Source organism: Cydia splendana, chromosome Z, assembly GCF_910591565.1.
Source record: "Cydia splendana chromosome Z, ilCydSple1.2, whole genome shotgun sequence".
NCBI classification, from domain to species: domain Eukaryota; kingdom Metazoa; phylum Arthropoda; class Insecta; order Lepidoptera; family Tortricidae; genus Cydia; species Cydia splendana.
In genome coordinates this window covers 6,211,738-6,238,173 of record NC_085987.1, presented here as the reverse complement: position 1 = coordinate 6,238,173, position 26,436 = coordinate 6,211,738, and the positions used below count along the sequence as shown (strand labels likewise).

General features: G+C 39.9%; 2 protein-coding genes across 7 annotated transcripts; one reads left to right on the top strand and one right to left on the bottom strand.

Annotated features, from left to right (window-relative positions):
- Window positions 1-3,429: 3,429 nt before the first annotated feature.
- On the bottom strand, window positions 3,430-26,436 carry LOC134804280 (histone-lysine N-methyltransferase SMYD3). The gene is made up of 10 exons (XM_063777275.1): window positions 25,983-26,436; window positions 24,091-24,175; window positions 22,280-22,439; window positions 17,306-17,433; window positions 16,837-17,013; window positions 16,397-16,496; window positions 14,727-14,970; window positions 14,098-14,207; window positions 4,448-4,607; window positions 3,430-3,746 (listed from the first exon to the last, which is right to left on the bottom strand). Exons 1-10 carry the CDS (start codon window positions 26,108-26,110, stop codon window positions 3,530-3,532), a joined length of 1,509 nt encoding a protein of 502 aa, XP_063633345.1. The 5' UTR covers window positions 26,111-26,436; the 3' UTR covers window positions 3,430-3,529.
- Window positions 4,709-10,922, top strand: LOC134804282 (uncharacterized). Of its 6 annotated transcripts, none has more exons than XM_063777279.1 (4): window positions 5,139-6,367; window positions 6,535-6,630; window positions 10,112-10,182; window positions 10,621-10,922. In XM_063777279.1, the coding sequence occupies exons 1-4, from the start codon at window positions 6,329-6,331 to the stop codon at window positions 10,811-10,813; spliced, it is 399 nt and encodes a 132-aa protein (XP_063633349.1). In that variant the 5' UTR covers window positions 5,139-6,328; the 3' UTR covers window positions 10,814-10,922. The 6 variants fall into 6 exon arrangements, 4 of the variants coding, with proteins under 4 accessions (XP_063633347.1, XP_063633346.1, XP_063633349.1 ...); XM_063777278.1 differs by having other exon boundaries at window positions 5,140-6,367; window positions 6,535-6,654; XM_063777277.1 differs by lacking the exon at window positions 6,535-6,630 and having other exon boundaries at window positions 5,122-6,367.

Genomic DNA, 26,436 nt, shown 5'->3' with positions numbered 1-26,436 from the left:
TTGGACCCTTAATTGTGATGTGTGTAGAGAAGCAGGGGCAATTTTTAGATTGGGCCTGCAGCAGGGCGGCAGGGGCGCAAGACCTTCCTAGCTCCCGCCCGATTGTATCTACCGCCCTGCTAGGTTGTTACATGTGTAGTACGATTGGGGCAATTCCAGTCAGTTCAGTGGCGACTACCGAACCAAACGGAGGTCACTTGTCACAATGAATAAAGAACGTGAAATTTGGACACGGATAATAGATGTATATAAAGGCCGGCCCCACATGTGGGACAAAAAAAAATCGTAAAAAGTTTGTTAGATCCTCTACTAACTCTACTTCCAATTCTTTCACTATGTTCATGTGGCACAATTTGCCTCTTTTCTGCAACCAGTTCTTCACCCAATATCTTCTCTTTTTTTTTTCGGTAGCACAGATAGTGCCAAGGCGATACCAATCCTTTGGTGCTTTGATAACACAGGAGCCATTCTCGTCGACGTGCGTTCAGCGGGACTATCACTTACACACTGAGTGGCAGGCTAGTGTGTCGAAAACAGCCTAAAATTGCTCCGACCGCCGTGCGACCGGTATTGCCCCTGCGGCAGGTGTGTGAGTGGCCCGCTTTATTCTTTCATATGACAACATAAGGTAAGTGTATAAATTTCAGAGTCTCGATTTGAAATTGCAACTCACAGAAATATAATTCCATAGGAACGATATCACAAAATTGTTACACCTAAACCTAATAAATTTTTTTCGTCACTTGATATTATGATCATCATCATCATCACATCACCATTTCACTTGATTCATCTTATCTTTAAATCATATGGTGTTAAAGTTAGACCAAGAAAAGTCTGCAGCGATTTTGAAAGCCCACGCAGTGCAAGTGTTGTTTATACGTCAGAATTTCGTAGAAATTTGACGTTTAAAATAACACTTGCACTGCGTGGGCTATCAAAATCGCTGCATACTTTTCTTGGTCCCACTCTAACATTATGTACAGGTCTATTTACAAGAACTGGCACGAATGGAACGAATGAGAGAATGAAAATATCTATGTGTATAAATATGACGCTTCAAAGTTTCGTTCATTCCATTCGCGCCAGCTTTCGTGAAACTACCTGTATAAGGTACAGTCAGCATCAAATATAGGAACATATTTTTATTATTTCTATGTTAAAGGTGTGTTTCGATATATTTGGTCACTTTGGCCGCCACTTTCTATTTGATGCTGACATTAGAATCAATATAGTTTGGCCAGCAAACAGTGTCACGAAAAATGGCAGATTCGGAAATGCAGGCGCGGAAAGTATAGTAATTAATGTAATTATGAGTTGTACGCCTTTTTCTAGACATCAATTGTTAGCCAGACTATACATTAAAAATGTTTACAATATCTAGCAGCTATCTTCAACTTCTGCCTTTAACCTTACCACGAGTTTGATACTGACATATTCGCTACGTAAACTAACTAACAATGCATCACCCTCATACTGACATTGGTGCAAGCGAGATGCACTCACTGCGTTTGAGTTGACGCAGTCGTTAGCGTTTAAGGCCGCGTAAAACTCATGGTTTATTAAATAGAAACGATAATGAAGAGCCATGGTGACTTCCGATATTTCAAATAGGCCCCTATTTTACAACCTAAGTAAGGACGCAAAGCATTGTACATTGACTCACCTGTTCCATCACTATCGCACGCGCGTAAATATATGTATTGCTGTCCCGCCCACGGTCAATGCCACTGTGCGAACGGGACAGCAATATAATTTATGCGCGTGGGATAGAGATAGCAACAAGAATTCCGTGCATTGACCCCCCGTCTATGCACGGAATTATTTGTGCTTAACGTCCTCACTTTATAATGATAGGTTATCTCGTCTATTTAATATCGACATTATCACTAAAATACATTATAATTGATGTAGGTACAGTCAGCAGCAAAAGTTGCTAAGCGGGCGAGGTGTTCAAAATTACCTTGACACGCTCTTATTCTCTTAACAATAAAGTCGCGTCAAGATCATTTTGAACACCTGGCCCGCTTAGCAACTTCTGCTGCTGACTGTACATGAGTTGAGTTTCCCAAAAATTTTTAAGTCATAATGTATTGTTTGTCCGCATTTTCGTTAATCATAATTTGTTTAGTTCAGAAACGCGTAACTTTTCAGGATTGCCATAAAACAAACCTAACCTAACCTATCTATAGGATATAAATATCCTTACGAAAATCCTGAAAAGTTAACGGTTTCAGTTTTAGGACTAACGATAATATGACATAATATGATAATATACATCATGAATTCATGACTTAATACTTTATGTCAAGCAAAGGGACCCCACATGAGTTACATCACTTTTAACATGTGATTCATTGGTTATATATGTAGCATAATTTCTAAAATCAAATTTCCTAAGTACGAAATTCCTAAAGACAGCTTAGAACATCGAAAATCAAAATGTCTAATGTACCTACGAAATTCCTAATGACGCATGCCCTACTGTACGGTTAATCAACCTATTTTTCAAATGTCTAAAGTACAATACTGCTAGTGCACGAAAATACTAACGACCTTTTTTCCTACGTCCAGTTGACCAAAGTTTAAAATGTATAAATTGCGAAATTTCTAACGACATTTGTCCTACGTTTAGCTGACCTAGCTTAAAGAGCGTAACGTACGAAACTTTCTTTAAAAAAAACATTTCCTTTACAACTTAACTAGACGGAGCCCCTATTTCTGGGCGGTTTGCCCTTCGGGCATCTGAAGCTACGTAACGAACCTAACCTACCTACGCTTTTCCCCCCAAAGTGTACTGTTTTCACGGACGTCACACTAAACTAAATCAATAGGTAGGTAGGTTAGGTCCGTTAGGTAGCTTCAGATGCCCGAAAGGCAAACCGCCCAGAAATAACAGCCCCGCGTAGCGGGGCTCCGTCAACTCAGGGTAAGAAGGAAATGTTCTCGGAAATTTTGATTTTCAATATATTGTCATTAGGCTTTTTGAACGTAGCTATTTTGAGCACTAGACATATTGACTTTCAAAGTATTGTCCTTAGGCATTTTGTACAAAGGAATACTGATTATATAAATGAGATCGTTCGATCAAAAGTGTATTAGGACATGCATCTTTAGGAATTTCGTACACTAAACATTTTGATTTTCGATGTTCTGTCTTTAGGAATTTCGTACTTAGGAAATTTGATTTTAGAAATTAAGCTACATAACCGATTCATTAATTGTGATGGGTGATTCTACTGCGTTAGTTTTTCAAAATTCGAAAAGATCTAATTGAACTATGTACGTTTGTGTAATTTTATTGTCAATTGCTCAGAATACCTCCTGATTCGCCTCAATATTACATTAGGACAAAAATTGTTGCGTTATTTACATTGCAAAAGTTTGTACCCATTTAGGCCTAAATATTGCAAGACTAATTTAAACAATCTTTCAGAATCGTTTTATAGCACTAATACCTACGTCGTGGTTTGTGATCATATCAAAAAATACTGTATGAAACTCAAATGAAACACCATTATTAATTAATTTAATTTCCGTAGCTCGATTCCACCATGGCCTGTCTCATAATAGGCATCAGTTGTTCTCTATACAGCGGGTGCTTATCGCCGTGGGTTATCTTTAGTATTTTCTCAGCGTTCTTGAAGTGTTCTAACGCTTTTGGTATCCACATCTTGTATAGGAGAATCTTACCGTACTTGAGGTGAAGGATTCCTAGGAGGGGGTGTCGTTCGCCGTAGTAAAATCTGTAAGGAAATGTGAGATGACTGATTTAATGTAGTTTAAAAAGTTGTGACGAGTATTATATTTATGTAACTACTTTTAGGTTGAAGCCAGACGAGCGTAATTTTGTGAGTTGTGATACAGAATAAATAATAGTAATAGGTAGGTACAGAAGGTTCACTTTCTAACAAAACGCGTTTATTACGACAGATATGATCGCTAGGTGGAGCAAGCGCGAGCAGGCGTCCATTCCGTAGTGGTGCGCGGCAACTACTACTGCTAGACACCAAATTTGGCGTGGGCCGCATGTAGGCACCTACTTGTAGCGACGCGACGCGACGAAATCGCGGAGTGGGCCACGCCTGGTGGTGAGCTGCATAATTTTTCCTGCAGAAATCCTAATGTATGTCGGCGCTTTTGTATGAAAGCGAATGTAGCAGTAATTATACTACAGAAATTACATGACTCACCACAAGTAAAATAGACTATACACAGTACCGTCTTTACTATAAGGGCACACGGGGCCCTTGCCCAGGGCCCCCATCCTCAGGGGGCCCCGAAGGACAGACAGTAACAGTATATTTGATTACACATAATAAATAGAAGGTCATAGTAGAAAAATGTTAGTTTAATTCGCTTTCTTTACTTTGCGAAAGGGACCCCAAAATTCTTATGTGGCCAAGGGCCCCAGTGTAGTTTAAGACGGCCCTGACTATACACATACCGGAAGCACGGCAGCAGCAGCTCGGCGATGTCCTGCGCGCGCTCCCACAGGCGCACGAGCACGAGCGCGTCGAACGCGTGGTCGAGCGTCTGCGCGCGCAGCACGTTCAGCGGGTGCAGCGCGCCTTGCCGCGACAGGCAGTACTGGCATATGTCCACGTCTGGATAAGAGTTATGGGAACGAATACGCGTCATACTCGTGAACGGGTGCTGTTTGTGGAGACTGGTCTGTTTAAGCTAACACGAGCTATTATACCTAGTAACTTTATTTTTGAGTTTAATTACAGTGAGACGCCTCATTCTGTACGGCTGTTAAGACCTATCTTAACAGGGAATAGATAAATAGGCATTAGCCAATATAATACCTACTTGCCTACGCCATCTAGGTTAGGGCTCTCAAACTTCTTAGATATTAGACATAAATCACCAGTAGACAGCACCACAGTTCCATAATATGTAAATAAGGTGACATCTACCGAAACTCTTATGTACTAGCATAATTACTCAACAACTTAGTTTAGGTATGTCAGTAGATGTAATAGTTCATAACTAATCAGTAGTGTGGCGCTGTACGTAGCTATATAAGGACCGACTTAGATTTATATAAAATCACTTTTTCCAATCAGCCTTCTGCTTAACATTAAACCTAATGTAGTATATTCCCTGCTTTTATTTGGCCGCCATTACCTCCACGCTGGACATAATGGTGACCCCTAGTTTAAATCGCGGTTAATTCAAGTACTATACAGCGAATCGCTGGTAAATTTAGTAGCATTTGCAACCCAGTACATCGAGGAATCGCCGCGTATCCTGATTTAGGCCGGGAGAGCAACGTTACCACGTAGGTTGCAACCGCGTGGGGCTCCGCCGACCTGAAGAAGCTGGAGAGGTGACTAGGAGGCGACCACACCTCTCGATCGAGCAGCCTGAGCGAAGGCGCCGACCGAGCCACCAAAGCGGGACCACGTGCGTGGCACCGCAGCCCGCGCAGGGAACGACGACCGCAACTACCAAAGGGACCACGTGGGTGGTACCACACCAGAGGCAGAAGGAGTGCCCAAGCGAGGGCAATCACCACGCGCACGAGCTTCAACCGAGAAGGCAAGTGAGCTGGCAATTCCTAACCTATTTACCAAATTTCCCTACCAAATTCAACTGTAATCGTTTAATCACCCTACCAATTGTAAATTGTAATCGTTCTTAATCATGGCTAACGAAACAGAAATTTCCAAAAGAACCCTAGAAGAGTTAGAAATTAGGCAGTTAAAAAATAAACGAGGTGTCTATAAGCGAAAACTAACTGTATTTAAGAAATTTATAGAAAAAATCGACTCAAGTGCATTGACGGCCGAAATAATTGTAGACATAAGTTTAAGAATAGATCAATTACCAAAGTTATACAATGATTTCTCTGAGATACAGGACCGGATCGAGACACTGTGCAGCGAGGAAGGCGACATTGAGGCCCAAGAGGCCGAACGTGAGTCTTTCGAGAACACATTTTACCGACTCAGCGCTAAGGGCAAGCTGCTGGCGAAAATAGATAACGAATCAATACCAAATGACCATAGTCCGCAAGCTCCACAGCAACAGCCCCTCGGTGAGTCGATAAAGTATCCCGAAATTAGCCTCCCTAGCTTCGATGGAGACCTAACACAGTGGCTGCAGTTCCGAGACACATTTGATGCCCTAGTCAATCAAGCTAGCCTGGCACCTATTGTAAAATATAAATACCTACGCAGTTGTTTACGAGACGGCGCACTTGAGGTAATTAGTTCGCTCGATTTCTCCGAGGAAGGGTACACGCTCGCGTGGCAGATGCTTTGTGAACGTTATAATAATCCTAAACGTTTAGTTTCCAACCACATGCGAGCCTTGTTCGATGTGGAACCCGTACCGTCAACTCCTTCAGGTCTTAGAGGTCTGTGCGATAATATTTCCAAACATTTGAGATCCTTGCGTTCATTAAATGTACCTACCGAAAATTGGGATCTCGCAATTATTCACTTACTAGTTAAAAAGTTAGACAGTCGACTGCAATCTAAGTGGGAAAATAGTGTTGATTTGAGAAAATTGCCTTCGTTGCAGGACTTCAAAACCTTCCTAAAGAACCGAGCTGACCGGCTGGAAGCGACCAGCCCAGCAGTACCATCGGACGCACCCAGCACTTCCAAGAAGGCCATGGTAACCACGTCCGAACCTATTAAGGTAACCTCCAAACAATTTAAACCTAACCAGTGTCCATATTGTTCGAGTACGCATTACATTAACCAGTGTCCAAAGTTTAGTGCATTAAACGTGATCGCGCGAATCCGAGCCGTGAATAAATTACGATTATGCTTTAATTGTTTGTCCGCGACGCATGTCTTAACAAACTGCAGGGCCAGTACATGTCGAGTATGCAAGGGCAAGCATCATACGTTACTACACAAACCAAATACCAACACTCATATAGGTAGTAACCCCGCACCAACGCGATTACCAATCTCAACATTAACCGACGAACAACCGAGTTCTAGTCAAATCGAGACCGCCTTGTCTAATAACACCCTGATCGGAAAACAAGCAAACAATACTCGAAATAGGTCAGTTTTCCTCACAACAGCCCAAGTGCTTGTTAGGGATAAGCATAACAATGTGCATAAAATGAAGGCATTTTTAGACAATGGCTCGCAAGAAAACTTTATTACCCAAAACGCGGTAAAAAAGTTACAATTACCTAAACAACAACATGCCTTAAATGTCATAGGTTTCAATGAAAAAGTGTCTACTGTCCTAGAATCGTGTGACATAACATTGCATTCCTTAGACGGAACCTTTACGACTAATTTGTCCTGTTTTATTTCGCCTACTGTTTGTACAACCAATATTGAAATACCAAACGTGCAACGTTGGCACATTCCGCCGCGTTATAAATTAGCAGATGACGAATTTAACTTAGCTCAAGCTGTAGATTTGCTGATCGGTGGCGAAATATTTTTCGATTTACTTCTCACCGGCAAATACTCGCTCGGGCCTGGATTACCGGTTCTGAGACGCTCACGCCTGGGGTGGTTAGTTACGGGTCCCGTACATAAAAAATCCGATTCTGCTATTCAATGTAAAATTACAGTTGAAACCCAATTAAAAAAGTTTTGGGAAATAGAGGAGGGTTCCGCACCAAATTTACCTTATGATGAAAAACAATGTGAGGATATATTTATGAAAACCCACACTCACAACTCTGAAGGTAATTTTGAAATTGAACTTCCATTAAAGCAGCCACCTACCAAGCTAGGTCAATCTAGGCACATAGCATACCGGAGGTTCAAAACGTTAGAGACTAAGTTCGAGCGGAACCCCGAATTTAAAGATAAATATGTGAATTTCATGCGCGAGTTCGAACAAGCTGGCCATATGATTAAATTACGAGATAATTATGATGGCCCATGTAATTTTCTACCCCACCAGGCTATTTTTCGCGACTCCCCCTCTACCCCGATTCGTATTGTTTTTGACTGCTCATGCAGGACCGATAACGGCGTTTCATTGAATGATATCCAATACAAAGGCTCAATAATACAGGACGAACTTATAAATATACTTCTACGGTTCCGAAAGTACCAATATGTTATTAACGCTGACATACAAAAAATGTACAGATGTATTTATTTAAAACCAAATCAACAATACCTACAATGCATATTTTGGCGTGAAAATACTCACCAACGACTCCAAATTTATATGCTGACTACATTAAGTTTCGGCTTAAAGTCAGCACCACATATTGCAACCAGATGTTTGTTACAATTGTCAAACGAGAACCAACACACATTTCCAGCAGCTGCAGAGGCCATAGCGAACCAGTTCTACATGGACGATTTTATCGCCGGCGGTGACGACGAGAATCAGGTAGCCGAAACTGCATCACAGGTGAACGAGATCCTGCGAGGAGCCAACTTCACGCTGCGGAAATGGAAGTCCAACTCCGAAGCCATCATAAAACGGGTGAGCGAAACACATACACACCAAAACACATCTACCACCGAATTTGGAGATAAAACACATAAGGTCCTGGGTTTAGCGTGGTCTAGTGACTCAGATGAGCTTATGTATACCATTAAAGAAAACCAAATTTCACACCCAATCACCAAAAGAAAGGTACTAGGGGTAATTTCGTCCATTTTTGACCCCCTAGGCCTGACAGGACCAGTCATTGTAGTAGCCAAAATATTTATCCAAAAATTATTTAAGGCTCAATTAGATTGGGATACCGAATTAACACAAGACTTGATCCAAGAATGGAACACATTCTATCGAGACTTGTTTTTATTAAACCAATTAAAAATTTCGAGATGTACAGTCATACCTAATTATGTAACGATACAAATTCATGGATTTTGTGACAGCAGTATTAAAGCCTATGGCGCTGCCATTTATATACGATCGAGCGATAGGGTAGGAAACGTCCAAGTTCACCTACTTTATTCAAAATCAAAAATCACACCAATTAAATCCCAAACTGTTCCAAATTTGGAACTTTGTTCCAGTTTACTTCTCGCAACACATGTAGACAAAGTAAAACGAGCATTAAAATGTGACCTTTCCGGAATCAACCTGTGGTCAGATTCAAAAATAACTTTGTGTTGGATTAAAAATAGTAACATTAAATTAACTTGTTTTGTTAGTAACAGAGTCACAAAAATATTATCACTTACAAACAAGCAAGACTGGTCCTGGGTCCGCTCGGAGGAGAACCCCGCCGACCTTTTGTCCCGAGGGGTAGCACCAGGCAAGCTGGAAACCAACCAGTTATGGTGGTCCGGGCCCGTGTGGTTAAGCCAGAGTTCTGACACATGGCCAACCCACGATTCTAAGTCACTGGATCACATACCCGAGGCCGAGAGCGACGTAGACATAACACTCACCTTGGCTATTAACACAGAATCTAACGACACGATACAATACCTTTTTCACAGGTGGTCTAGTGATAAAACACTTATTCATGTATTAGCATACATACTTCGATTTATATATAACACAAAAAATAAAACACGAACAATTAATCCAAATAAAAAACTATCAGGACCATTGTCCGTAGAAGAATTAAAAAAATCGGATCACACATTAATCAGACATTCACAAATGGAATCATTTCCACACGAATATAAATTGTTGCAAAATAACAAACCGGTTCTTAACAAATCCAAAATATTATCTTTACACCCATTCATGAAGGACGGACTCATTCGCGTAGGCGGACGAATCGGTCTTTCGCATTATGCATATGAAAAAAAGCACCCTTTAATACTAAGTCACGAACACACGTTTACCAAAATACTGATGGAAAACGCACACATACGTACTCTGCACGCTGGCCCTCAGTTATTACTATCAACTATTCGCGAGCGCATCTGGCCAACTAAAGGTAGAATGTTAGCTTCAAAAATTGTAAATAAATGCGTTCCGTGTTTTAGAGCAAATCCAAAGACTACTAACCCTATAATGGGAGACTTACCCCCCTCGAGGGTTAACCCATCCCCCCCCTTTGCTATCACGGGTATCGATTATGGAGGACCTTATAACATTAGAGATAGGACAGGACGTGGTTACAAGGTCTATAAGTGCTATATTGCAGTATTTATTTGTTTTGCAACAAAGGCAATTCATCTCGAATTAATTACAGGGCTCGAGTCAGCCAACTTCCTGGCGGCACTGCGACGGTTCATCGCCAGGAGAGGTAAACCGAAGGAGTTGGTGAGTGACAATTCAACAACTTTTCATGGGGCTAGTAACGAACTGAAAGATTTGCAAAAATATCTACAGGACAGCTCGAGCGAACTAGCATCTCATTGCGCAGACGAGGGCATAAAATGGAGTTTTATTCCTGTCTATACACCTCATATGGGGTCACTATGGGAATCTAGTATAAAACTTACCAAATATCATTTAAAAAGAGTGTTAGGGTTATCTCTGTTAACTTATGAACAATTTGTAACTATCCTAAATCAGGTAGAATCGATAGTCAATTCTAGGCCATTGTGTCCCTTACCTACTTCAAATCCTGACTATCCTGTCCTCACGCCAGCTCACTTTTTAATTGGAAAAGCACCAAATTCACTTCCTGATGAAGATTATAACAATGTACCAAAAAACCGATTAACTCACTATCAACTTTTGCAACAAATCACCCAGGACTTCTGGCGGCGCTGGTCACGTGACTACATCGGAACGCTGCAGGAGCGCACGAAGTGGAGGAGCGCGCGCGGCCCAAGCCTCGCAGTCGGCACCGTCGTCCTGGTGCGAGAAGAGCGCCTGCCACCCTGCCGGTGGAGGCTGGGCAAGATCGTCGCGACGCAGCCGGGCCGGGATGGCATCACCAGGGTAGCCATCATCCGAACCGCCAGAGGAGACATCCAACGCGCATTCAATAACATTTGTCCTTTACCTACTTCGGGCCAAGTTATATAAGTAGTTAATACCTACGAACCTAATGTTATTGTTTAAATAATTATAATTAAGTAATAAGTATGATTAAGTACCTATACCTTACTTACCTAGTATATAATTACATAATAAGAATACCTACTCCCTATTTAAAATAAAAAACATGTCCTAACGTTGTTTCATTTATAAGAATGGGCACAGCTCTAATTTAAATATAAGTAATTACCTAACTATAGCTCATAACAAAAAACTCTGCCCATCCTTACTAATAGGTAAATATATATATATATATAAGGCCTATTCTTGAAATACCTAATGTTACTCATAAAACATTAACTATTTCAAGGGGTGGCAAAATGTTAAGACCTATCTTAACAGGGAATAGATAAATAGGCATTAGCCAATATAATACCTACTTGCCTACGCCATCTAGGTTAGGGCTCTCAAACTTCTTAGATATTAGACATAAATCACCAGTAGACAGCACCACAGTTCCATAATATGTAAATAAGGTGACATCTACCGAAACTCTTATGTACTAGCATAATTACTCAACAACTTAGTTTAGGTATGTCAGTAGATGTAATAGTTCATAACTAATCAGTAGTGTGGCGCTGTACGTAGCTATATAAGGACCGACTTAGATTTATATAAAATCACTTTTTCCAATCAGCCTTCTGCTTAACATTAAACCTAATGTAGTATATTCCCTGCTTTTATTTGGCCGCCATTACCTCCACGCTGGACAACGGCTACCACCAGTTTTGACATTGACATAACGCTCACGTTTACGTAACTTACTTTCTATGCATCTCGCTCGTACTCGCATATGCGAGCAATAGTGGAAGCGAGATGTACAGAAAGTAAATTACGTAGACGTGAGCGTTATGTCAATGTTAAAACTGATGGTAGAGGCTCTGCTCTCGCATGTTTCTTTTCTCTGATGAATGTGTTAATTATACAGGATTTTGACTCTTGGAGACCCTATACATCTCTAAGGATAATTTGATAAACTATATAATCTTATAGTTCTGACACCTAGAGACATTTACACCTCTAAATATTATAGATTTTTTTTTGTGTTTTTGTATCTGTATTATTTTTTATTTTATTTTATTATTATTATAGTTTTTTATGTAATTCGACATTAAGAGACCATATACATCTCTAAGTCATTGTAATACGTTAGTTTGAATTGGTAGTTGCAGTTGTATTTTATAAAATTGTTGATGTATTGTTATTATTTTTGCTTGTATGTAAATTCAATGTTGACGTGTAAAAGTGCCCTTGTGGCCTATTTGCTGAATAAATGTTGAAGTTTGAAGTTTGAATAGCAAATACTCGTATAATTTTAGAAAGTTGGCTAATAAAGATGTTTGTCGTACAACTTACAATCTCTACTAATGTATCCCTATGGTGTAAGTGTATCCATCCGCAAGAGCCCCCGATAACAATAAGATCCCTACTAATGTTATACATGCGAAAGTAACTCTGTCTGTATGTTACCTCTTAAGGGTCTCCCCAGATATATCGACGCGCATTCGGCAAAATCCGATAGGAAAGAGTTTTATGTCCGCGCAATAAGAACGAATAAGTCGTCGACGCGTCCACACCCAACAAACAATTTAGTCGTATAACAAGTAGCTATACGACTCGAAGTACTATAAAGGTAGCATAACAGTCGTCATTTTGACTAATGGTGCATTATGCAACTAAATAGTCGGATAAACTTATTGTCGTGTACCAAGGTCGAATAAATGTTTATTCTACCATTTTATACAACTAAATAGTCGGTGAAACTTATAGTCGTATAGCAAGGTCGAATAAACGTTTATTCTACCATTTTATACAACTAATAGTCGGTAAACTTATTGTCGTATAGCAAGGTCGAATAAACGTTTATTCTACCATTTTATACGACAGTCGTATAGTAGGTATCACGACGAGTCCTATAAAACTTTCTTACACGACAGTTGGTCGCATAGAGGTCCTCATTATTATGGTCGTAATAATGTCGTAGTCACGACAATTTTGTGGTCCATTATGCGACTTTTAAACTACTATTAGTTTCTTACATGTCGTAAAAGTGTTCTTTATAGGACAGTCGACTAACTGTTATTTTGGCGACCGCTATCCGTATTTAAGTAGCAAAAGTGCTATTATACTACCGCTATTTAACCAACAGTCGAATAGATGTGGTAACATAAACTTTTATACAACTTTTTAAAAGCTATGGCGACCATTCCAATTCAAATGTATAGATTATAGAACCTCAAGTTGTATAACTGTCGCATAAGGCATCTGCTTAATAATTTGTTAATCAAAATAATTAAATAAGTAAGAATTTTAAAAGCGCATCAACAATTAGTTATAAACTTATATAGCAATCATCAGTAAATTTAACTGCGCAGTAGTTTACAGATATTATATACACTTTTGTCTCCTATTTCATAAACCACCAACTTAAAAAAAATGACTACTTATATATACCTTCTTTCAAAGATACAAATTCATACCACTTGCTGTTAATATGGTGTCATTTTTGACACAAGGCGACGCGGAACTTGCGTTGAGAAATAAGCTATTTATACGACCTTTGAGCGACGATAACTCAACTTAAAGTCGTATAAATATCGTATTTATCACCACTACTCTTCCTTAAGTCGAATAAGCGTCGTAGTAGTTACTATTTATACGACGAAGTGTCGAATCGGCGACGCATATACGACGACTATGCAACTAAATAGGTATTATCACGACCAATACTCAACATTTTTACGACTTTAAGTCGAATAAGCTGCGCCCAAATCGCGTCGTATAAACGTATATACTTACGACGTTTATACGACCATAAAATTTGGTCGTATAAACCTAAATTTTGCCTCAAATTGTGAGTTGGGATAAACCTAAATTTTGCCTCAAATTGTTAGTTGGGCAGGCGCCGGCCGATGCGAGCCGAGCCGAACGTCGACGTTTTCGCTCTTATTGCGCAGATATAAAGGATTTTCCTGTCGGATTTTGCCGATTCCGCGTCGACTTATGGGAGGAAACCCCTAAGGCTCTTAACGCTTAGACCGCAGCTGATTGAGATAACATTTGGTACGGAGATAGTGAGGCCCGAGTAAAGACATAGGATAGCCTTTGTGAATCACCATCATCATCCAACGCTGATGAAGACGCAGGCAGAAGCTAAAGTATATAAAATAAGATTTTCGCAAAGGATACAAGCCACTGAAGCGTCCTTCATGACCTTCAGATGTTCTTCAGTTATGTCCATAGCCCGTTGGAAGTCCTCCACGTGCTTATCCGTGTATTTGGTCCCACATTCGTCACACCTTGAAAAAAAAATTAAGGTAATTTTTACTGTAAATTACTTCCGTAGATTTTTTTTGTCGGCATATGAAACAAATAAATAACTAGAGATGCACCGGATATTCGTTTACTATCCGGTATCCGGCCTATCCGACCGTTATTTTAACATCCGGTCGGATACCGGATAGTGACCTACTATCCGGCCGGATACCGGATAGTAACTTTGGAAGAGTAAACAAATTGGATTTAAGAAACAGTCACGATCATAATAGTACCTACTCGTTTATTATGTTAAAACAATTTAGAGGTACATTCCACTCACTTCCACCTTTCGTACCTAGAAATAAGTCCGCGCGAACGTTCACAACGAAACAGGTCAAAATCTACACAATGCGCACCTGAAGAACCGAAAAGTAGGTATAGTTCCGCCGGCCGAATATTAGGCGGCCGGATACCGAATATTCGGCCGATGGTCAGGCCGAACATCCGGTATCCGGCCAAACACTATCCGTTGCATCTCTATAAATAACACTTCAACTTACCTTATAACATCAGGCAACTCTTCCACCCTATTTTCACCGTTCACAGTATCCCCGTTACTGTCTCCGTTCACAGTATCCCCGTCACTGTCTCCGTTCACACTGTCCCCGTTCACACTGTCCCCGTTCACGTGTTTACTGTCAGCCTTCCTCACTAAAGGGCAGTCCTTCCACGGAATGTTCACTGTGTTCTTGCACTCTGTGTTTAGGCATTTAGCCGCGTGCACCGTACGCACTTGGGTTTCGTCTGGAAGGAAAATTATAATTGTAGTATGTATGTAATGTACAGATGTAGTACATAATTGTTTTCCTTTGTAGTTTCACGGAAACGCACGAACGTGTCTTGCTATTTCAGTAAGTCTAAGCGCAAAAGGTACTGAGTTTGACTGATATGACAAATATGACCTTTCTGAAAAAATACGATGGAAAACAATTACGCACTACATCTGTAGTGAAAATTTATACTTAGTCTCAAAAATAATCACATGGTAATACTTTTTGAAAAATTTAAATACACTTTAATTCAGGAAACGTCATTTACGACTTGCATGATGGAAATATCCGTTATTAGCAGTAAAATTTTCCAGAAATTTCTCAGATTATCTCTTATTATTTGGAAAGTTTTCGCAACTTGCACAACTGATACGTCCTAAGTCAGACCACAGACAGACAGATCAGTTATGTACTGATCTTATGAGGCATCTCAAACATAAGTGCATACTTTTGGCCGTGAGGCGACCGTTATAAAGACGTGCAGTTTAAAAATGGTTTACCTCTACCTCTACACATTATTTAAGCTGACTTTCAACTGAGACGGAGATGAGCGGAGATGAGGGAGACGTGCGGGGAACCAATATCATTTGTTTAATCCAGCGAAGTGGAGAAGAGATGTCTCTCATCTACGCTCAGCTCCACCTCAGTGGAAAGGCAGCCTGAAGGCAAGGTCACGTTGAAAGCTATGCTACAAGTACAGGGCATATATACAAGGTGTTTTACATGATATGTTCAACCCTCTAAACTGATTTTTAATCTAGATAATATACTAGATTATAATTGTAGGCATATTTGCAATAAGTACCTAGTACCTATACGAATTGTCGGCTAATAGCATGGACAAGTACATACAATGACAGTTTTTTTTTAATTATTTAGCATTCTAAGTTAAAACTTGTTCAGTGAAACCATCGGTTACATATAAATAAATAAACTACCTACTTATATAAAATAACTGTTCTTCATATAAAATAAATAAATTAAATTTACATAAAATTAAAAGTATTTGTAAGGAAATACAAAACAAGCAAACAATAACATGCTGCATTCTAACCCCCTTATTCATAAACGCGCTTCAAACGTCAATTAGCTAATAATCGTTTGTCCTTATCTGTCACTTTAACCAATGTATTTGCAAGGAAGGGATAAAACATAATTTAACTAAATCAGGCCCGTAAAGTTTTATGAAATAGGGGGGTAAGTATTTTTCATAGAAAATTGGCGAGCTTATGAACGAAGCATTTTGTACTTTGTCACAGTGACAATAGTATGAGGTCTCTAACGACTTTCATATTGATTGTCACAGTACAGTAGTGTCATACAGCGTAACATAGCACATCACGAGGCTGCCATATCTCAAAAAAAAAAAAAAAAAACACAGCACATATAAAGCTATTTACCCAAGCACCTCTCACACTGGCAAAGGAAGTAATAGTTCTCCAGTAGGTCCGTTTGTCGCTCGTACGGTGTATACATTAGGTCGATGTACGAAATGCGGATCTGAAAATAAGAGCTTAGGTTGAAAATTATCAAAAGTAAATTAAACTTTTGAACGCCAGACGGCGAAGTAATATGCCGTGCCCCGGATGCCGGGCGATCGCGATTATTTAAGCGAAATTGAACTTTACGGAGTCCCGCGTAAGTCCCTATTGCATTGGCGAAGCTGTCGGCTGAAGCCGTCCTTGGCAAGACTTTCTGATTTTTTAGCATTAGAAAAAGGGTAAACAATCTTAACGTGTATTTTTATGGAAAAACACTTTTAAAAATAAGTCACAGCAAATATGTAACTATTATATGTATAGCAAGGACATATATTATACAAAATGGTATCCTGTATTACCTGGTCCCAGTCCAAACACGGTAAGTCGGTGAGCGCTCGCAGGTTAATAGTTTTGCCGTCGAAAGTGGCCACCGCGTTAGGGTTGCAACTATGGTCCACTATAGACGACGCCAGATACACGCCCGTGCCTATCGAGTTCATGTCGGTGTCCAGGATGGTGAAGCTGTTTATTACCATCTGCGGACAATACCATACAATACTCTTTATAGCATACCTCACATAGTTTTCAATAAATGTACAGTCAGTAACATTAACAAAGATAATTGGATAGAGGCCTTGTCGGCCAATATTGATATCAAAATGATATAATTTGCGCGTGCGTTTCGCTTCTACTCCGCGAGAGAGACGCACGGGCGAATGATAACAAAATGACATCATTTTGACATCAAAATTTAATTTTTTTTGACAAAATAGGAGTAGGAAAAGCTTCTAATTTCGAAAAAGTTATTAAATAGACACTGTAACTTACTCTGCCGTATATGCCCATAAGTTCAACGGTGTTAGGAAGGGATATGTCCTTCAGAAACTCGAACAGCACAACGCATAGTGACGAAAAGTGATCCATCCGTTTCTTATCGGCTTTCAGGTCGGAATAATCTGGAACAGAACATATTTTTTCACATCACCTATTCGAAATAGGGTTTTGCCTTTTTGGGCTACTAGGAGGGATCAAAGTGCCACATTTCTACCCTGCTAGGAGGGATCAAAGTGCCACTTTTCTGTTCTAGGACACGATTTTTTTTGCACAGTGATAAGGTACATACGGTAGTACGGTTTAGGCTGTGCGTTGTCAGTACCTACGTGACGGAAACTGTTTTATATGAGACTTACGCGACATAAGATCCTTCCACATCCTGAAGCCAGTGGAAGAATAGAACAATAAGAATGGCCGTCGCCCCTGGCGACCCGGTAGACGATCTTCGCGTCCAGGACTGCTTTAATACGGTTTAGCAGGAGATCTAAGGTCCACCACCTTGCATTTTGGAGACAAAGCAAACCGCTTGGAACAGGTGTTCCTGGGGGTGATCTGAGCTGATTAAGCCCGGTTGCCAAGAGGTTCCCCCCAGCAGGTGGGCAGGGGAGGGGGGGTAAAAGTTCCTCCGGCGCGCCTTACTCTAAGCTTTATATCTGCATACATCTCGCAACTATATCAAGTTTGGTGTCTTTTTCGTGTAATTCGAGGATGAAGAATTCAGTTCTGTGACTAAATTTTCACTCACCCATACAAAAAAATCGAGAAATTCAAAATTCAAAAAAAAACTTTAAATTTTTTTTTTCGTAAATCCTCTAAAAAATTTAAACTATGAGGATTTGCTCTACAAAAAAAATACCTGTGAATAGCCCAGTTATCCTACTATACAGAATAGTAAACTTGTCAAACATTTTTTTTCATAACTCTGTTAAAAAAAATGTTTTGTGTCGCGCGGCGTACCTGCATTGTAAGAGCGGTATGCAGCGTTTAGGATTTTTAAGTATGTTTAGATGATTTCTGATAAGTTGTTATTCTTCTGGTTGTAGATTACATTAATAAATTACTTCTCGAAGTGATATATATACAAATATAAATTAAATATATAAATAAAGATGTTGGGAAAACTTTCGCCAACAGAGTTAAGTATTATAAATGTGATAAAATTAACATTATTATTTGCATGTCTTTTCCATATCTCGGGACTATGGGGTCCTGGACCTTTGGGAGGCGTACGTGGGGACGAAGCCAACAGCGCAGATGCCCTTTAAGGCACGTTAATCTAAAAGCAAGGGATACATGTGGTGGATACTATCCCCGAACGCACAATGTGATACATCCGGAGATGGTCCCCGCCAGGTGCAAAGACTATTACAGTGCAGCACTTTTGTGCTGCGATGGGAACTAAGGTCATGGGCTATAGATTTGAAAGTTGGATGGACTGGATAATGGGCTATGGGAAAGACTAGCGGACACCTGCCGTGACAATCAGTCTCAAAATTGTAAATGACAGGTGGTGACTCGCCAACTCATTGAGTGGGCCCCGCAATGGCCGCACGCACAGTGCGACAACAGGGCAGCTTTGGAGTGGCTGTGAGGTTGTCGAGAGGTGAGTCTGCGGTAGCCAGATCCTGGTAATCCGTTAAGCAGGCCGCCGGCGTTATGACATTTTACACTTCCAACCTGGAGCATAGGTCCCGCTCTTGTGACTCCATTCTGGCCGGCCAATCAAGGCAAGCACAGAGGCGAGGGCCAGATGACAGGGCCCTCTGGAATAGGGGTCCGCGGTGTCGTCACTCACCGTCAGCTCGCCAAAAGCTGCTCCCGCGGGACATTATTATTATTATTGTGGTGTTGTGGGCCTTTGAGTGTCGCATTGACCAGCATTGATCTATTGTGACGGCCCTTTAAGTTCATTACTAATGCCCGTTGCATCCAGAAAGTTCCAGATTCTTTGGGCCGTAATGTTTTGTACCTCATAGGGTTGCACTACGTGTCGCCCTAGGTAGGTACTTCTTTTTGACATTAGTAGTCCACAAGAACAGATAATCTGCATTGCAGTCTCCTCTGACTCCTGACAGAACCTGCATGTCGCATCTTGTTTCTTGCCAATTTGAAACATATATGTTTGTTCAACTTGCAGTGTCCAGTCAGTATTCTGGTCACCGCGCAGGTTTTGTGCCTTTTGAGTCTTAAAAGCTCCTTAGCAGTTTTGCTGCTGAACCCTTTGATCAGAGCTTTCGAGTGTTCTTGTCCTTTAACGAACTTCCACCAATCGATTGCTCTCGTTTTTTCTAAGTTGCTGAGCAGAGAATATGCATCTCGTTTTGTGCTTCCACAGAAGGGTTCTGGGCCGACCAGGGGTGTGTCTGCGCCCTTTCTAGTAAGTTCGTCCGCTTCTTCGTTTCCGTTAATATCGGAGTGCCCTGGTACCCATCTAAGTGTAACTTTGTTGGGAGTAAACCAGTGCATTTAGGTTTGTTTTACAGTTCTGGACTAGTTTTGAGTTTGACTCAAGGGATTCTAGTGCCAGCGGAGCAGCCTGGCTGTCTGAGTTGATGTAGATAAGCTGGTGTCTTAGGTTTCTATCCAGGTTGATCTCCGCACATTTGTTGACGGCGAAGACTTCTGCCTGGAAAATTGAGGCCAATGTGCCCATGCTGACGCTAGCTCTGAGCTTAGATCTCTCACCATAGATCCCACATCCTACATCATTGCCTTTCTTGGAAGCATCTGTATACCAGATGTGGCTTCCCTCTTCGACGTACATTTGGTTGTTGATCCATTTGTCTCTAGGAGGTATTTCTACTGTGTACAGTTTGGTGAGATGACATTCGGTGTGAGCGTCATCAGTGGGCATGCTAAGGGCTCTATTCGCAAAAACCCAGGCCTTTAGATTGGTTAATGCCTGAGAGCGCCATTTTGGCCTATTTAGCGTGCATATTCTGTAGACGCACTGCTTGGCCTCCTTTTGCACCTGCAAGTGGAGTGGTATGATGTCCAGCAGTGCATCTAGGGCCGCTCCCGGTGTCGAGGAGTAGGCGCCTGTTACTGTTAAACAAGCCGTGCGTTGCAGGCTGTTTAGAGTGTCTATTGCTGTCTTTTGGCTGGTTTTGTTACACCAGACTGCGGAGGCGTAGGTGACAATTGGCCTCACTACCGCTGTGTATAACCACATAGCAATTTGGATCTTAAGCCCCATCTTGCTCCTGCCATTCGACAGCATGACCACATGGCCATTTTCACTTTTTGTATAATGTTTCTCAGGTGAGGGTTCCAAGTTAACTTTTGGTCAAAGGTGACCCCTAGATACTTGACCTCTGCCGACAACGGTATTATTTGTCCATTAAGTCTTGGTTTTGTGAGTTTATCGAGCTTCCGTTTCCTTGTGAATGGTTAAATGGCTATTACAGTCTTGCTCGGATTAATGGACAAGTCATTTTCTCTACACCATTTGAATATTGTGTTTAGAGCTCCTTGCATTAGGTTGGATATTGTGTTGAGGCAAGGGCCTTTGACGATGACTACAAGGTCGTCGGCATATCCTTGTGTATCAAAGTCTTGGCCTGACATGATTGCAAGAAGTTGGTCCACTGCTAGGGTCCATAATAGTGGGGATAAAACGCCTCCTTGTAGGCACCCTTTAGTGGTATAAAATTCATGCTCTATATATAGTATTGATGGTCAGAGTGGCTACTCTGTTTGAGAGCATGCTATGTACCCATCTGGTGGTTTCGTCTACTCCCTTTGATTTCATACCATTGAGTATGGTCTCTGTGGGCGTATTGTCGAAAGCACCTTCAACATCAAGGAACGCACATAGAGCGGTTTGCTTTTCCTCTAGGGTTTTCTGCACCTTGTCAACCTGGTTGAAAATTATTTCGGCGACACGGCGGTTTTTGGCGCACGGCGCGATTTGGTCTATGTTTGGGGACAGATTATAGCCCCTCAGCAACAGCCACCATGCCCTGCTGACTGGGGCTGGTCCAAACAACAAGGTTATTGGGAGCCCATATGGACAAGCCTACCTGCGGCGGCTGCTGCTTGTTTAGAGCTTATTCGTTGCCGCTGCAAAACAAAATGCGCAGGAAGGTGCAACTGCGTTAATAAAAACCTAAAATGCACAGTCCCATGGGCATGTAATGGCAATTACGAACAATATAATATCTTATTTTAACCCGCATTTTTTGTCAAACATCTCCTATGTTAATTTTATCACATTTATAATACTTAACTCTATTAGCGAAAGTTTTCCCAACATATTTATTTATATATTTAATTTATATTTGTATATATATCACGTCCAGAAGTAATTTATTAATGTAATCTACCACCAGAAGAATAACAACTTATCAGAAATCATCTAAACATACTTAAAAATCCTAAACGTTGCATACCACTCTTACAATGCAAGTACGCCGCGTGACACAAAACATTTTTTTTAACAGAGTTATGAAAAAAAATGTTTGACAAGTTTACTATTCTGTATAGTAGGAGAACTGGGCTATTCCCAGGTATTTTTTTTCTAGAGCAAATCCTCATAGTATACATTTTGTAGAGGATTTTCGTAAAAAAAATCTAAAGATTTTTTTTGATATTTGAATTTTTCGAATTTTTTGTATGGGTGAGTGAAAATTTAGTCACAGAACTGAATTCTTCATCCTCGAATTACACGAAAAAGACACCAAACTTGATATAGTTGCGAGATGTATGCAGATATAAAGCTTAGAGTAAGGCGCGCCGGAGGAACTTTTACCCCCCCTCCCCTGCCCACCTACTGGGGGGAACCTCTTGGCAACCGGGCTTAATCAGCTCAGGTCACCCCCAGGAACACCTGTTCCAAGCGGTTTGCTTTGTCTCCAAAATGCAAGGTCCCCTTAGAAAACGGGACCTTAGATCTCCTGCTAGGTTTAGGCTGTGCGTTGTCAGTATCTAAGTAACGAAACTGTTTTAAATGATTTATATGCAACTTACGTGACATGAGATCCTTCCACATCCTGAAGCCAGTGGCGGAATAGAAAGACCTATAAGAATGGCCGTCGCCCCTGGAGAGCCGGTTGATGATCTTCGCCAGCATCCGGGCCGCATCGGGGACCACTTTAGGCGCCACTCTCTTGAGATTCGCACATTCCCACTGGAAATATACAAATCGAAATCAGAAATTACACGAATCTTCTGAGCCAATTTTGATAAATGAGGTGTGAATAGATTTCTTTTTTGGGGCTTAGGTGACAAAAGCTACGTTTTTAACAGATTGCTAATAACTTTTAACCAAAAAAGATCGGCATGCCAATTCAGCCACGATTTTATGGTCTTCATCAGCGGACGAACTTCACCAAATGTCGCTTTCAAAGAATTTATTTTTAGGTTAAGTTTCATTCAAAATAGCATTCACATCCCAATAGTTGAAGCCTTTTCTCGAATTTTCCAGGATCTTAACATGAAACCTGACCTGATGACACTGGGACCAACTAACAAAAAAATATTTTTTAAATCGGTACGGCCGGACTTCTAGGGATCAGGATATAGGTACCTATACTGATTCTTGGTGAACCGTCCGGATATATAACTTTTTAAACTTTATTATTATGTACAAAAAGTATTAAGAAAAATGCCCTTACAAAATAACGGTCTGGAAACCAGAATCTGCTATATTACATAATGAACCAGATTTGACTGAAATTTGTTTTTGTGTATATACTTATTAATGTAAATTCGATTTCTCTGAAACTATTAATTTTAGCTGAACATAATAATATATTGACGTCAAATCTGGAGCTCAGTTCTCTATCGTTGGCCTTCGTTTAAGCTGTACTGAAGGCACACTATGATACACATACGATACTAAAGAAAAACAATTTAATTTGGCAGCATAATAATAGTCCAATGACGTAAACTCATAGTCATAACATTCAAAAACGATATTCATTTAATATTATCACGTCGTATCGCGCGCCGTACGTCATCCGTCGACGACACCTTACTCTTACTCCACAAGTATCCAATCCATCATAAGTTAGAACCCTGGTGGCGTATACTCTGTTCGAGATATGGTGTCAAGTTATACTAGGACTACAGACAAAATGTGGAGTGAATAGAGTAGACAGATTGTTACTCAACCAGGTAGTCATGGCTCAGTGCCATTTCCATGCCCCCGGCTATTTTTATGTTGCACTGATCTGGTTTTGTATTGGTTAACTCGATTTTCCGACTGATACCAGGGCAGCAAAGTTCTTTGGGTTCTGTAGTAAAATTCTAAAAACCGAAAACTTAGGTATTTTTATTTCATGTTGTACAGTGTACACTATACTTTTTTTTCAAAATTTTTGTTATTTCTACTCACGAGCTTTTTCCTTGCATATTTTTGAAGGGTCGGTATTGCGCTTGTGACGTCGATGTAGTTATTAGTGTCGGACCGAATCACCGAAGCTTCGGTTTCGTAAAAATCATGTTATGACCGATGGTTCCGTTTTTGCGGAAACTAGAGCAAAACCAAACCTCCGGTTTCGGTTTCGGCATAAAATCCGGTTTCGGTCTGACACTAGGTCACAAACGATTATAGACTGGCGTGACCGTTTACCGTCATTCTGTACTATATAATACATTTTGTCTAGATCTCAAGATCTAAGGAAGATATAGGCGATGAGATCATTAATCAAGTGTGTGTAAAGTTGCCAGAGTTAATTAGGCCTTAGTGTAACGCGAGAAGGCCCACTAATGGTTACTTAGGTAGCTGTTAGTACAGAAAGGCCTATGTCACGACCGCGGCCGGATTCCCGCCATACCTTGTGGTCGTTCCACGCATCCCTCTGGCACGCTCGGCCGCAGTAGTGCACGAACTGGCATCCCGAGCATTTGAGCACCTTGCCCCTGAAACGAGACGTTTTGTCACAACCGTGTTTTGTCAATGCCAGGGGCGCAAAACACGAAATGACAATTGATTAAAGATCGTCCTACTATACTGTTGCGTAATTTTAGTATGCTAATCTTTCAACAGATATGAAAATGTTAGGAAGTCGATTTTTGGTCTGACATGATTTCATAATAAGTAATAACATTCATAAGAAAAAATTCGGCTCCTTAGCATTTTTATAATAGCCGATTTCTATTTTGTTGTTTTTGTGAATAGTTAGAGATAAAATTTAGTGAATAGTTAGTTTCTTATTCTGTAGAATATAAGCGCGATTTCACCATATGTCCTTAAAATCTTTCTATGAATTACGAAAACGTATGGAATTTTCGTACCTCAATGGAAAATTACATACAGTCAGCAGCAGAAGTTGCTAAGCGGACCAGGTGTTTAAAATGATCTTGTCATGTGTGTGACATGGTAATTTTGAACATCTCGCCCGCTTAGCAACTTCTGCTGCTGACTGTACATCTTTTGATTTGAGAATGGTTACACATTCTCTTGTGAGTGTAGGATATTTTATTCATCTTTAATAAGCCATCTTTGTGTGTGATGTAAATGTGTCCAGTGTGTTGAAAATGACCTTTAAAACTAACTGGTAAAAAGCTATATAAACAACTTGTAAAATAATGTTAAGACAAACTCATAGGATTGGAAGAGAAAAAAAATAATATAATTCAGTGGACACTTAATATAGAAAAAAAAATTACATGACTGTAGAATGAATATCATCTCAACAATTGCTGTTTCATTGCATTGCTTTTAAATTATTAGGAAAGTTAGATATTAACTCTTTGAATACCAATTATCCTATAGATAGTGGATGAAGAATGTATAGTAATTCAACAAATTAAATTTAAATTTTTATAAAACTATGATTAGTGAATAGTTCACGCCGTATTCCTGATTTTGAGTTTATGATTATTGAAACTATAGCTTAATTCTATTTAGTAAAGATGTAGTTAATGGTGATGATATTTTAACTTCCTTCCATAAATCAACAAGGAAATAATAAATAGATGTACAAGTACAAGTGGTTAGGTATATTATAATCAATAAGAAAATTGATGTCAACCATTTTAAGAGAGAAAGTATTATAATCATAATTGTTACAAGTTAAAGTTAAGTTATAGAAAATTGCAGAACACAATTGCAATGCAAATTGGAAACTTTTTACGCACCAATTATATTTTTGCTGTCATCAACTTCTGGGATCATCACATGTAACATAACAGAAAGTATTACCCTACTTTGGAGGCCTTCACATGAACATTTCTAACTACCTCCATACATGACATTCAGTGACCAAAGCATGTGTCTACTTGATTAACCTAGTATGTAATGAAACAGGTGTACTTCTGAGATTGTGTGTAAAATCATCTTTAAATGAAAAATTTAGAGACGCTTTATTCATAGTGTATCACAAATACAAAAAAAAAACATTAAGAAAAAGAAAAAACTTGGTACATGCTTCAGAATTAAAGTACCCCCAAATTAAAATTTATACTTGAATATCATGACAATCTGTTCTAATTATTTCAATATCTATGTTGATAATGATCCACATATAGCAAATAAATTATTGATGTTAAAAAAACAAGGATTTTTTGTGCACTGAAGTTCAATACAACCTATGCTACACTTAACTGTACTGTAATTTTTGCTAGGTCAACTGCAAAAGCCAATTTATTTACTTGTAAGTCAAGTTCCAATGTTAAACAAATAAATCTAATTATTAAATAGGTACATATTAATGAATGTACTTACTTTTCCAAGCAGTTATCACAGCGAATACCCTTTTCTTTAGACATCAAAACGAACGCGAACGGCTGTTCCGTTAAAAGAAGATCACCCGCCTTAATGTTAGAGTCTGTATTCCTAAATTTATTCTTCATATTGTCAACTTATTAGATTTGCTTAATATTTAAACTTGCTAGACGACAGCGTAAGCCGACGAAAGTGAATGTTGAAGGAATGTTACGTTATATTTCAGCGCACCGTACTAAAGCCGAAAATATTAGCTGGCGACTACCTGCTTCACAAATATAGTTCATTCGTACATCGGTTACATTATTTTTAGTGTGGATACGACCGCTGCCGGCGCGAGAAACATCAAAGCGAAAAACAAACAAAAACCGTCCTATTAATAGATTACATATACACAATTATCTCGCACGTATATTCAGCGATATTTATTTCAGTTCGGGCATCACGGGCATGG

Bases quoted from the DNA above. Each gene is read 5' to 3' on its own strand.
- LOC134804282 (XM_063777276.1), top strand. From the start codon at position 5,653: ATGGCTAACGAAACAGAAATTTCCAAAAGAACCCTAGAAGAGTTAGAA. The intron at 6,368-10,111 runs GTCTGTGCGATA...AATTAATTACAG, and splicing joins AACTCCTTCAGGTCTTAGAG to GGCTCGAGTCAGCCAACTTC.
- LOC134804280 (XM_063777275.1), bottom strand. From the start codon at position 26,110: ATGAAGAATAAATTTAGGAATACAGACTCTAACATTAAGGCGGGTGAT. The intron at 22,440-24,090 runs GTATGGCGGGAA...GTATATTTCCAG, and splicing joins ATGCGTGGAACGACCACAAG to TGGGAATGTGCGAATCTCAA. The intron at 14,971-16,396 runs GTAAATAGCTTT...TTTTCCTTCCAG, and splicing joins CCAGTGTGAGAGGTGCTTGG to ACGAAACCCAAGTGCGTACG.